At 52.4% G+C, this 12925-nt stretch overlaps 1 protein-coding gene and 1 long non-coding RNA gene across 5 annotated transcripts; one reads left to right on the top strand and one right to left on the bottom strand.

The window, feature by feature from the left end:
- Positions 1-9443: 9443 nt before the first annotated feature.
- On the bottom strand, positions 9444-10310 carry LOC121662272. 4 transcript variants are annotated; one of them, XR_006015247.1, is made up of 2 exons: positions 10289-10310; positions 9444-9968 (listed from the first exon to the last, which is right to left on the bottom strand). It is a non-coding gene; the product is annotated as an uncharacterized LOC121662272 (long non-coding RNA). The 4 variants fall into 4 exon arrangements; XR_006015246.1 differs by lacking the exon at positions 10289-10310 and adding an exon at positions 10255-10270; XR_006015248.1 differs by lacking the exon at positions 10289-10310 and adding an exon at positions 10202-10243.
- Positions 10311-10329: 19 nt separating this feature from the next.
- RPL36 (ribosomal protein L36) lies at positions 10330-12076 on the top strand. The gene is made up of 3 exons (XM_042023244.1): positions 10330-10549; positions 11251-11385; positions 11946-12076. The coding sequence occupies exons 1-3, from the start codon at positions 10457-10459 to the stop codon at positions 12033-12035; spliced, it is 318 nt and encodes a 105-aa protein (XP_041879178.1). The 5' UTR covers positions 10330-10456; the 3' UTR covers positions 12036-12076.
- The last annotated feature ends 849 nt before the right edge of the window (positions 12077-12925 follow it).

Here is a 12925-nt window from a genome sequence, read left to right as displayed (position 1 = left end):
CCCCCGCGGCTGCAGGGGGCGCTCCGGAGCGAGCTCGGGAAACCCGCGGCACCAGTGCCCTGGGATCCCGGGAAGGGATGGGACAAAGGAGCTTCACAAACCCCTGGGCAGCTGATCCCGGACTCTCAGGAACAGCAGGCTGAAACGGCAGGGACGGACGCAAATCCCGGGTGGCAGACGAGATGTATCCAGATGGGAAAACCCCACTGAGGCCCAGGCAGGCAGGGCGAGCAGGGCTACAGCGTAGCGGAAGCTCAAAACAGCAGCGGGGCAGGGCAGCCACAGCCCGGTCTCCAGCAGGGCAGGGAAAGCGGCTTTTGGGGGTCCCGGCGTTGTTTCCAGCAGGAAGAAAGAACAGCCAAAAAGAAAGAAGCAGCAGCTCCTTTCTCTGCAGCTTCTCTCTCCGGACGCTCAGAGCGAACTGACCCCACACCCAGGTGTAGACAAAAGAGTAGCCAGGTCCGCCCCACTCCCCTTTTGTCTTTCTTAAGTACAGCTATTTGTCCCCTAGCAACATGCATATGGGAGAAAATTCCTTTAACAGGAAAAAAAACAGACTAAACTAAAACCCCAACACAGGTGCAAGAATCAGATGTTTTGGGCAGCCATTAAAGAGATTTGCTTGGATGGAGTAAATGGGCAGGAGCTACAGCAAATGAGGAAAACTTTTGTTTGATGGCGATATTTGCAGGCTTCCTCTGCACTGCTAAACCCCAGTTCTGGGTATGAGAATAGCACAGATTTGTAGGATTTAATATGTTTTACACAGTCTGCAGAAATCTTGAATGTTCAAGAAAAATCAGCTTCAGCATGGCCCCCTATGTTGTGTAGTGTGACAGGCTGGCATGCAGAAAACTGCGCCCTGGAAAGATCAGGGCCGTTGCTCAGGGGCTGGATGGATGTCCTCGCTCATTGGGTAATCTGCCCAAGTGCAGGAATTTAGGGCTGGGCCTGCTCTGGCTGAACCTCTGAGCTTCTTCAAGTGCAAAATCCAGAAAAAGCTGCTGGGTTCAAAGTGCCAAGCTTCCCAAACTGTAGAGAACTAACAAGTGGCATGGATTCACTGACAGTCCTTCCCTTGTGCCAAGGAGGCCAGGCCAGTTCTCCTTCAATATATCAGGAAATAATTGCCCCAGTTTACAGGCACGGTGTCCACCTCTGTCTCTCCCATCTGTGATACTCCCATCATAAATGATTCAGAACATCATCCATCTCTGGGGATTTACTCACACCACTAACAGAGATGGTTCCCAGCCCAGTGCAGGTGTGTGCAGCCCCCATGGCACATGTGGCCACATCCTTAAGGCCTGCTTGAGGTCTAGAACCCATTTGGCAGTTGTCTTGGAGAACGGACTACCTGAAAACACCTGTCTGATGTGTGAGACTCATAGCTTCAAACAGTGGGATTAATCTGGTATTTGCTGGGTAATAAGGAAGGAGTTGATAAACCACGACGCAACTGTCGCTTGGGTTTGCATTTTTATAGCACGTTTGGAGTGGGAAGCCAGCGAGTGCTAGGAAACTGCAGACACTTAAATGGCCTCAGAATGGAGGAAGGCAGAGAGATCAGTTTGAGGTTACAATGGTCAGTGAGGCCATTGGCAGCTTATACTGATGATTTAACTTAAAAAGCAATAAAGAGTTAAGTCAGTGATGCATGGTGGACATTGTGTAGACAAGCCTCCATTTGCAGGAGTCAGAGTGCTGATGGCTAGAAGTGTGCATGCTCTCTTCTGTGCCAGTACTGTGCTGGTCTGAGCTGGTCTGGAGGAGCAGAAGCTCAGATCTGCTCAAGCCTGTCAAGTTTGCAGAACATAAATCACTATTTGTCCTCTCTACCCCTGCTATGCAGATATGTTTGGATGGTACACCACTGGCTGTTCTGGTTCAGTGGCCATCCCACCCAGTGGCAGGGTCTGGAGGACTGGCCTGCGGCCAACAGGGAGAATACCTCCACCCTACATCCAGCAAGGAGCTGGGAGTCCTTCCAGTGTAGTGCCTGGGCACCTCAGGTGCCTAGAGTTGCTCAGCCAGCCTCAGGATATCTTTGGCTTCATGACTAGGACTCCCACAAGGAGAAAATTCTGTGTGAAGAATCCACACTTCTGTGGGCCACCCATGGGCACTGTGACTACTGAGCCTTTTACTTTTGCTCTGTTGTTACACAAATCTCTTGAATTTTGTTTACTTTTCATTTACTTTTTTTCTTCTCACCCTGCACATTTCTCCTTTGGTGTCAATGACAGGCAGCACCCTGGACATGCCAACTAATCATGACCAATTTTCCTGTTTGTTCTTGTCAAAAATACCTTCTCATGTAAAAGAAATAGCAACATTTGCTTTCTACAGGACTCTGCTGTTGGGATATATACAAGGAAGGACGGACACCTCCTTGGAAGGCGGATACTCCCATTACTCTCATCTTCCCAGGAAACAGTCTTGCTGGGTTGTCCCTGCAATCCCTGGCCTGTTGGTGAGTCTTCTTTTGAATGAACTCACCCTAGGAAGGACCTCCCCTTTGAAGTTCCCCCATCTTCTCAACCTTTGCATCATTCTTGCTGCTTTTGTGACTTCTTCTGGCTCGAGAACCTCAGTGCCCAGTGGCTACTCCCTGCCCTGCAGGTCACAGGTATGCCCCAGACTCTGCAGATGCCCTTAGCCTGCAAGGATAAGGTGTGGGCAGGTAATCTATCCATGCAAGATAGGAGCAAGAAATGTTAGAGTTCTAAGCCTTTGCGAACCATGTTGTGTCATGAGATCAGTCATGAAAAACTGCTTTGTAGCTGCCTGATGGGATATGGTGCAAGCAAACAGCACAGCTGAGAGCCAGCTCACACACAGCTGCTCCTCTGGAATGGTGTCACTGGAGATTGAAGAGGAGCTCTTCTTGCCTCCACTGTGGACACTCAAAGCCCTCTTGGGATGGGTAAGAGATGTGCCATTGCTCAGCGGGACTCAGTCTGGGCAGGCAGTGTCCAAACAGCTTCTCTTACAAAAAGCACCTGGGGCTGCTGAGGTAAATGAGCCCCATTCACCTCGGAGCTGCAGAAAAGCTTGTGCCAGAATGGTGGAGGATCCTTCACACAGGCACTCTGCCTCTGCAGACATGCCTCCTTCCTCTGCAGCACCTACGTAGGTCCTCCTGCACAGGGCACAGCAGTTTGCAGCAATCGCCCCCTTCACTGGCTGTGACTGCTGCCCGTGTCTCTTGTCCATGCCACAGACTGAGCACCTCAACCCACCTTCCCCTCTGACCTCCCTTTCCCTGTCAGGTTCATGCTGGCAACCCCTCCTCCTGTGTCCTGTTCCTGCACAGCAAAGAGCTCCGCGCTGGGCCTGGAGGAGTGCTCCTGCCTGGGCCCAGAGCACCATGCCTGGGTCAGGGAGAGGCGTGGGGGGCCAAGAACACACCGAGCTAGAAATGAGGGCCAGCTTCAAACCTCTGTCTGAAACCTGAGGTCCTCACAGGCTCCACTGAGATGCCAGTTTGTGCTCCTGCCTCTCTCTGGAAGCTCTTTATGGCTGGACAGCCCAGGACCCCACTGGCACATAGTGACAATTGGGTAGAGTCCATCCAGCCTCCTGGCACTGCCCAAAGGGGCAATGCCCCCTTGCTGCTCCCTCCATACCCTTCAGCCTGGTCCCCCTTGACAGCAGTGACTTTCAGCTGGCCCACCAAGGGACTGAGGCATGGGCTCATCCCCACAGAAGCCATTCCTAGCTACATGGCATCCAGCCACTGCAAAGCATTGGCCTCCTTGTAAAATGCAGCAGGAATACAAATGGAACTTGCATTTGTCCAAAGTGACTGCTTCCGAGGGAAATCTGTGGGTCTGTAAATGGCCTTTCCCACCTGATAAACCTTTCCATCCCCAGCAAGACCAGCAAGGAGGACAGATCAGCATCACCATGGTCCCACCATGCAGTGGCCATGGGGCGCAGCAGTGTGAGACCCCCTGTAGAGTGGCTGTAGGAGAAACCACTTTTGTGTAGGTCCCTAAGAGAAGGCAGGACATTGGCTTCCCAATGACAAAAATAAAGGTCGTTTACCCAAGGACATACTTTTCACTTGGAAGTGATAAGCAACTTGGAAGACCAAAGCTAAGGCATCTATAATTGCAGAAGTGGATACAAAATGAAGGAATTCCATCGCATGGCAGCAGAGGTGAGGCTGTTAGCTCAGGCTATAAAATCAGTGTTGTAAGGCCCAGAGAAGGCTCAGAAGGGTTAAATCCTTTCCTTCAGCAGACAGGAGCAGCCTGCCTGAACTGGCAGCTGCAGATGGTTCCTCTGCTCAGGCTGAGCAGGCAGTTGGACTGGTCAGGTGGTCAGAAACTATACTTCAGCAGAAGGCGCAGGCAAAGATTGTTTTGAGGTTTTTCCTAGAGCAGCTGGATTTGGGAACAGTTGCTATCTGTGGCACTGTGGGTGACAGCTTTAGCAGTGTGCATGTGCTATAAAAGAAGACTTTGCACTAAACAGAACATCAGAAATACAAGCAGTTCATGGGTGTTGCATGTGGTGACCAGGGAGCTGCTGCAGGGGCAGTTGCCTTTCTCCTCCTCACAGGAGGGCAGTTTCATGGCTCCTCTGTGTGTGTCTGTGTCCATGCACATGTGCTGCTCCAGAAGGGAGACCATGGCTTGAGCAGAGCTGCTGGTGCCCTTGCTTGTGGGGTGATGTAGGAAAAGGATTTAGCTTGCTGTCTCTTCTCCTGGTTTTGGTAGTAGAGGCTGTTGGTTTCAAATCTAGCTGCGAAGTCTTGCAAGTTATCAAATACTTCTGGGGGATACTGTCTGGACCTCGGTTTACTTACTAACAGCAGCATGTTCTTTAAAGTCAGGTTCAAACTATTTCACCTGGAAGACCAAAGGACCAATGTGAAAACTGTCCTGTGATGTGATGTGCAGAGCAGTGTTTTGTTTAAAAATGTGCTAACTAATGAACCATTACCAAAGACAGTAGTTCAAGTCTCTGATTGCCTCAAAGCAGGGCTTAAAAACTCTAAGAGAGCCAGTGAGGAATGCAGTAGCCATGCGGCACAAGGCAACTGGAGGCTGGCCTGGCTGAGCTGAGATCACTGCAGCAGCTCTCCATGCTGCAGCAAACACCGTGTGGGAGAGAGACAGCATCCAAAGGCAGCAGGATCATTCCAGTGGGAGAGGGCTGTTTTTATCAAAAGAGGTAGTAGTGAAGACTCTGCGGTGACCTTTACTTCCCTACCAAGGAGTTTAAGCAAAGAAGCCTCAGTTTGGCTCCAATTGCTCCCTGGGTGGTTCCATTACACACCAGGGACTCCTCCACCTCTGTCATCTCACCAGCAGAGGCTGAACAGACCCTTGTCCAGCTCTGTCCTGCCAAAAACAGGACAACAAAAGAACACAGTGGGCATTGGTGGCAACTACCATCAAGCGCCAAGCAGGGCCAACACAGCACTCCATGCCCATGAGAGAGGCCTTGCTCATCATCATCACAGGTTTTGTGTCTCACACAAAAGAAGCCACTTCTTAGCTGGTAAAGAGAGATATTATTATTTCTGTTGTCCCCACATCCTCTTTTCAGAGCCGTGTTCTGTCGTGGTGCATAGGAGTATTTCCATCCCTGACTGAGAGGGCCACAGTTGCAGAAATACTGTGTATGATGAACCCCATGCAGAGATTTTTGCTGGCTGCTGTTGTAATTAATTATTTCCTGGAAGACAGAGAGGCTCCACCACTTGGGGAAACACCCTGCATGGACATGTGAAGCACAGGGCAGAACCACTCAGCCCTGAGCCTTGCAGAATTGAGTGGGGCTTTCAGCTGCTTGAGGTCCAGAGGCCTGAAGTGGTACAGCCAGGATGCACTGGGGAAGGGGCACTTCCAGAAGAAACCAGACATTGAGAGCAACACCATCTCAGCTCAAAGGGAAAGCTTCTGGCTACCTATGGGAATGGTGCTGGAGTTCTTTCACATTGGTTGCTATGCATATTTTGTAAATTAACATAAGACAGTAGCCTCTGAATTTAAGGTAGCCTGGATTTAGGCATGAGGCTGAGCCTGTCTCCTGCCTGCCTCCCCTATGACCAGCCCCTACCAGCCTCCTTGGGGCTGCTGGCTTACAGGGTGACCCATACTGCCTGCTGGAAGACATCTAGCAGAAAACCACATCTGGATCTTGGCAAATGCAAATACTTGCATCCTGCAAGGCCTTGGCCAAGAAGGGGTAAGACAGGAAGGCAGAGCACTGCTGAGCAGCATCAGGCTGCTGGCCTTGCCTGTCCTCCTCCCTTTTGGGGAGATGATTCAGTTAATACTTGGAATCAATGGGTAAAGGGTTTCCCCCACTGTGCCAGCTATGGGAGCATATCCTGTGAGAGCATCTTTCATCCGATGTTACACAACAGCTTGTTGGTGGGTACAGGCTTCACAGTGACCCTCTGGGAATTCTGGCTCCCCTAGCAGAAGGGAAGGGAGCTCTGCCTTTCCATAGCTGCAGATGGTGGATCTCAGAAGGTGTGTATGGCTTTTTGGCCATGATGTCATGAAGGGGGCTGGCTGAAAGAGGAATGCAGTCAAATGGACAGGTGGAAATCAGTTTGTACCTGGTATGTGTGCCTGCCTTAAGAATGCATACCTCTGCAGTGAGCAGGATGAGCTTCAGGTTCAGAAGAAAATGGAGTCCCAGGTACCACCACTCAGCTGTGCATCCTGTGCCTCTGTCAGACGGACCATAGGTTGTGCTGATTCTGTACTTGGAAAAGAGGAAGGACACTAAAATAAACTTCAACTGTCTCCCTCAGAGAGAGGCTCTGTCTTGGTTTGAAAGACAGGTGCCTGCCAAGGCAGGCAGGAACTTCCCTTGGAATACAAAATGTGACCTCCTTCCTTCCAAATTATTGTAACTTTGAAATTAAGGGGCTTTCAGGCAAAGATATGGGAAAAGGAGTAGGAGTTCTTTACTAGTGTATCTAGATATGTGCAAGGAGATGAACAAACAGCAGCGGCAGCACCAACGAGCAGCAGCAGAGCCCAGGCCCGGCCGCTCCCGGCTGCCGGCACCTTCCCCTCGGCGCAGCTCCGCTCGCGGCCGCCAGGGGCGCTGGTGGCTCCCGGCCGGGCAGGGCGGGGGCGCTGATTGCCCCGCGCCTGCAGGGGGCGCTGTGGCGCGAGCGCGGCCGCCTCTCCACACGGCAATGGCGGCTGAGGCGGCGGCAGAGGGAGAGAAGGGGCTTTCCTTGACACACTCGCTGGGGTGGCCGGGCTCAGCGGCACTCGGGAAGCTGAATGGACTGCAGCAGGAACCTCGCAGCAGCAGGCTGGAACGGCAGAGGCGGGCACACCCCGGAGTGACAAACGAAATGTATCAGAAACTCCGCAGCTGTAGCAGGAGCCGCGGGGTGTCCCGGCAGGCGGGTGCGGGGTTACAGTGAAGCGAAAAACCCGGAGCAGTGGGAAGGAAACGGCGGGACTGGGCAGCGGCAGCCGGGCTCCCAAACACGGCAGGAAGAAGCTCCCTCAGAGGGGGAAGGGGCTTGGAGTCCCGAGTTTTCCCCTGAGGCACCCCAGTAGATGGTGAGGGTCCTTCCCAGTGAGGGAGGGTGTTGATAAGGTCCCAGTGCAGCGGCTGCTCGTACGAGCAAAAGCCTCACTTACTGTAGGATAAAAGAGTAATGGGCTGGACTGTGCAGTGGCAGCAGTAGGATCAGTTCGACTGTTCCCTCCGACCCCGAGAGGGAGAGAGGAGAGCCGAGCCCAGACATCCCCCAGCCAAAATCTCGCAGTACCTCTGCCCTTCCAAAAGAAAGCCCCCTCAGCTACGAGAGTGTAGCTCCACCCTTCCTCCCACCTTGGCCACTTCTTTTGTGTCTTAAGTACCGGTCGTTATTGTCTCTTAGCAACAGATAGGAGAAAAATCCCTGAGAGAAAAAGAAAAAAAAAAAGGCACAATCTTAACCTTCAACAGGCTCTCTTCATAAACGTGGAGCAGCCGGGGAAGGGTAAGGTGCTGCACTTTTCCTTCTTTCCTTGGTCTTTAGCCAGGTCAAGATGAACTCTGGCTTTTCCAGTTCTGTTCCTGATGTCCATGCAATGCCTGTGTATGTCTCTTGGGTAGTTTTGATACTGCTTCCACCCCCCACGTTCTTAATTTTTGTATTTAAACGTGATCCAGAATTCTCCACTCAGTCAGTCTGGCCTCCTGTTGTACTTGCTCAACATTGGGATGGATCGCTCTTATACTTGTTCTCCAAGTATATAAACAGGTGGCTGTTTTACATCTACCTCAGCTCACTTCTACTTCTCCTCCAGGCTGAAAAAGGCTTGTTCCTTCCAGTGCTCCTCATAGGATATATGGTCCAGGCCTCAGACATCTGCATGACTTTCCTCTGAACTTACTCCAGTTAATCAAAGTTTTTCTTGCATTGCAAGGCTTGAACACAGCACCACTGGTGTGATCTAATGAGTGCAAGGTAAAGGGAACAATCCCTTCCAGGCCCCTGCCAGGTGCATCTGTCCACGCAGCCCAGGACATTGCCACAGCAGCCAGGACACGCTGCAGATGTTCAGCCTATTTATGGTCCACTGAGCCCTTCATGTCCACCTCAGCAGAGCCAGTCCATCCCAGCTTCGGATTCAGCTCCAATCCCAAGGCTTCCTCTACCTTACCTACCTTTTTTCTGCCCCACTGTCCTCGGGGCTCACCTGATGGGTAACATATCTTGCTTGTAATGCCGCTAAGAAAGTAATAAGGCAAAGAGTGAATAGATATAATGCAAAATACAAAGAAGGATTCACAGAGATGCAAATGATTTGCAAATGCTGGGAATGTGGGAGAAGGCATTTAGCAATGTTGGAATTGGGCAAAATCTTCTGGAAACTGAAAACCTGGATCTTCTATTAGGGACTTGTGCAGGCAATGATGGGAGGCAAGAACACTTGTCTTAGGGAAAAGGCAGTTTTGAGGGGTGTCCAGTGCAGCATAGAAAGGTTAAATGATGAGAAACCCAAGGGGAGTTCGGGAACTGTAGATCCATAGGTTTCTGTGTGAATGGAAAGGTGTCCTGAGGGGAAGGTGGCAATAGTCAGGGTGTGAGAGGGAAGAGCCCCATGCAGCTGCTGCTGGTGGGTTCGTGCTCACAGACCAGGCAGCGGGAAGCAGCAGGTGCCACCTCCTCCTCTTCCAGGCAAGGGTTTATTTAAGGGCCAGAGCAGGGGAGGGCCCTTCTCCAGCACACCTGGAGCTGAGTGAGCAGCCACCCTAAGGTGGCTCCTTGCACATCGGCAGTGGCAGGAAAGGTGACAGGAGAGGTGACACCTCCTTCAGCTCGGGGCTGCGGCAGCTCCTCCTGTGAGGAGCCCAGAGCTTGTGGATGGGGAGACCTTTAGCTGTCCTGTGTGATAGTTCTCAGTAGCAGAGATCGTATCAAACTCGTGTTGATTTTAGAGGTGCAGACTGACAACAAATTTGGCATTCATAATTTTTATTTGTTGACTTTCAGGAACATTCGGAAACATTTCAGAAAGGCAGCTCCTTCTGCCTGTGTAGGACAGTCACCACCCTGCGGACGCCTGTTCATACTCCGCCCTCCTGTGGAGAAAGGCATCGGAGTCAGACCGGTCGCACGAACATTCCCCACTGCTGGAATCCGAGCCGGGAGGGGGAACACAGTCCAGCGGGCCGAGGCTGTGAGCCGGGACCGCTGCCCTGCGATGAAAGGAACCAGCCCTGCAAAGGCGAGCTCTACAGCAGGATGTAAAGTTCTGTAATTTGTTTTAAAAGCCAAGATTTTCAATTTTTGAACTAATACTTTCAAGTCAATACTTTTAATTTCAACAAATTAAATAGAATTGTCTTTGAAAGCAGAAAACAGTTGAGTTGCACATATTCACCTCAGTTCTCATTCAGAGGTAAGAAAATCCAGTATCTTTTATTCCAACAAAATCGTTTAATCTATTCTTTTAGATTTGTCTGTCAAACCTTATCGGATCCTGGTCAAGCGATACCAAAGTTATAATTTATGGGGGAAAAGTCCGTGAGTGCGAGGCTGGGCGGCCCTGCGGGGTCTGTCCCCACGCACGCGCCCCGAGCCCCCCGGCCGCAGCTGAGAGGTACCAGCAGTCCTGCCGGGACCCTCCGCTGCGGGGTGACCCCTCCCCGTCCGCGCTGTCCCCTCACACCCACTGTGACCCCCGGCAGGCTGACCGACCCCCGGCATGCTGACCCCCGGCATGCTGACCGACCCCCGGCAGGCTGACCCCCGGCCGGCTGACCGACCCCCGGCAGGCTGACCTCCCGCCCCTCAGCGCACCGCTCCCGCCGCCAGGGGGTGCCCGCGGCCTCGCTCGCCGCCGGAAGCGGCCCCGTCCCGGCGTCCCGCGCGCGCTCGTTCCTTCCGGTGCGGCGCCATCGGTGCGGCGCAGGTGAGGCCGGGCGGGTCCGTGTCCATCCGCGTCCATCGGCTCCCGGTGCCGCAGCCATGGCCATCCGGTACCCCATGGCCGTGGGCCTTAACAAGGGCTACAAAGTGACCAAGAACGTGTCCAAGCCCCGGCAGTGTCGGCGCCGCGGGGTGAGTACGAGATGCTGCCGGCGCGCGGTGCCCCGGGCCCGGCTCCGTCGCGGGGGCTGAACCACCCCGCTACCCCCGGTGTGCAGCGCGGTTATGTTGGTGTGTCCGGCGCGGAGCCGCCCAGCGCCTCCGGCCCCGTCCCGCGGGGCTGCGGCTCGGCGCTTTCGCTGTGGGGAGACGGGAGGGCTCCGAATCCGTGAGCTGCCCGTGACTGCGGGACGGGCGGCTGTGAAAGATGTGTGCCTTCTAGAGTCTCTCCTGTTCTTCTTCTCTTCGTAACAAAAGACAATCCCTACAAAACTGCCCGGAGTTTCCCTCCTCGGAGCTATTTAGGTCCGATAGATGCGTGTGTTGTTACGAGACAAAAATGCATCCGGGCCTTTTATCCACTCTGATTAAATGCTCCGTGTAGCTGTGGTGTCCGATGTGCGCTGCAGTGCAAACCGTGGGTCCTGCTTTTTCCAAAACTGCTGGGCCACGCCAGTGTGTGACACATCCGGACCCGAGGCTGAAGACAGACTGGCACACCTGGCCAAGCTCAAGTGCTCCGTAGCATCTGCCGGGGATCAGGTGTCTTTGGGACATGCCAACAGCGTGGGCTGGTTTTGCGGCCTAGCCGGGAGTGTGCCACAGCCCTTTGCAGTCCCCTTTGCATCAGCCAGCGTGCCTTGTAACCTGCGTATTCCCTCCCCTTCCCACAGCGCCTGACCAAACACACCAAGTTTGTGCGAGACATGATCAGGGAAGTCTGTGGCTTTGCACCCTATGAGCGACGTGCAATGGAGTTGCTGAAAGTGTCCAAGGACAAACGTGCTCTGAAGTTCATCAAGAAGCGGGTGGGTCAATTAACTAACAAGGATGGCAGAAACTATTGTCAGCTTTCTGTTTTCTGCCTTCCCTTAGGAATATTTGGCTTTTTAATTAATTATCTTTATTTTTTTTCTGTTGTTTCGGAAGTTACTGGTGTAATATGATGGAGTGGAGAGAATGTTCCTTGGGTTGGGTGGGAGAGCAGGAGGTGGTTACAAAGGTACTTTGCCAGAAAGGGCCTGAGCTCAGGGATTCAGGCTTGTCATGCTATTACTGCATGGTTTGTGTGTCTGGTGTGGGGAGGATGAGAGCTGCACTGATAGAGGTTGGGTGCCATTAACCAGGAGACTTTAAATGGGGTTCCTTGAGTTGTAACGGTTATGAGCTGAAAGCAGCCCCTTTGGTGTCCCAAATAACTGTGCTGAGGTACTACTGAGACACGATGGCAACCTCCTAGCTGGAGGTCGAGTCCGTCTTTCCAGGACTTCACCATTCTGGCTGGTTTTGGGGTGTGTTGGCAGTGACACCTGCAAAAACCCCAGCCTGTGCTGGGTGAAGACTTGAGTGCTCTGCTCTCTCCCTGCAGGTTGGCACTCACATTCGGGCCAAGAGGAAGCGGGAGGAACTCAGTAACGTCCTGGCAGCCATGAGGAAAGCTGCTGCAAAGAAGGATTGAGTTGCACAGGCTGCAGCACAATAAAGTCCTTTCTCTCAGAACCAGGGTAGTGAGTATTCTTGGTACACGTACTTCAGTGGGCGCTGCTGGGGGATGCTGACAAGGTCCTGAACTTCAGTGATCAAGAACTTGGGTCAGTGGTTTATTGTACCTACAGCTGGAGATGCTGATACTGGTGCTGCTGGGACTTACTCCAGAGGGCAATCCTCTGTGACTTATGTGGAGTCTCAGGACTTGGAAATCGCTGGAATAATACCTTCTGTTTCCTACTCTGTCTTCAGACCTAGATGGTGGTAGGAGGGAAGTGGGCAAAAATGGCTTTTGAAAACACTAACTACTTTACACTCCTTCCCCAGGGCACATCAGCCCATTCCTTATGCAGCTTAGCCCGCTTGTGTTTCCCTTTGTACCCTCTATTCAGGCCTGTTTTCTGCAGTGTGTTAGCAAGTCATGAAAGACACCTGGAGTCAGCAGAACTGCTTGGACTTCAGTAGCTGGATTCTTTATTCTCTCCTAAGGGCTCCCTTGCTGTGAGATGACAAGGGCTGTTCTTCCTGGCTGAGAAAATACTTTTCAACTAAACTCCATGCTATTACTCTTCCCCTCTTTAAATTCCTTTTTCTTAAGAGTTCATTGGAAGGAGAAGTACTCAAGTTCTCTGGTCCCCAAGCCTGTGATTACTGATGTACAACAGTCAATGTCAAGACATTTAATTCCTTTTCTCACTCCCTCAATATGATACAGCTGTTGCAGAGGCACAGGCCATCTGTGGTGCAGCACAGTGCTGACTGCTGATCCTGAGCATGTTGCTGTTTGGCCTTGGTCTGCTCTCTTTAAGCCTGGAGTTCTATCTGGTGGTATTGACCTGGTGACTGAACCTGGAGAGCCAC

The sequence above is a fragment of the Corvus kubaryi genome, unplaced genomic scaffold (genome assembly GCF_017639235.1).
Source record: "Corvus kubaryi isolate FWS band 111438036 unplaced genomic scaffold, C.kubaryi_AGA036_p1.0 37241, whole genome shotgun sequence".
Taxonomy (NCBI): Eukaryota; Metazoa; Chordata; class Aves; order Passeriformes; family Corvidae; genus Corvus; species Corvus kubaryi.
The sequence above is the reverse complement of the archived record's forward strand: the minus strand, read 5'-3'. Positions and strand labels throughout refer to the sequence as shown.

Bases quoted from the DNA above. Each gene is read 5' to 3' on its own strand.
- RPL36 (XM_042023244.1), top strand. From the start codon at position 10,457: ATGGCCATCCGGTACCCCATGGCCGTGGGCCTTAACAAGGGCTACAAA. The intron at 10,550-11,250 runs GTGAGTACGAGA...CCCTTCCCACAG, and splicing joins GGCAGTGTCGGCGCCGCGGG to CGCCTGACCAAACACACCAA. The intron at 11,386-11,945 runs GTGGGTCAATTA...CTCTCCCTGCAG, and splicing joins TGAAGTTCATCAAGAAGCGG to GTTGGCACTCACATTCGGGC.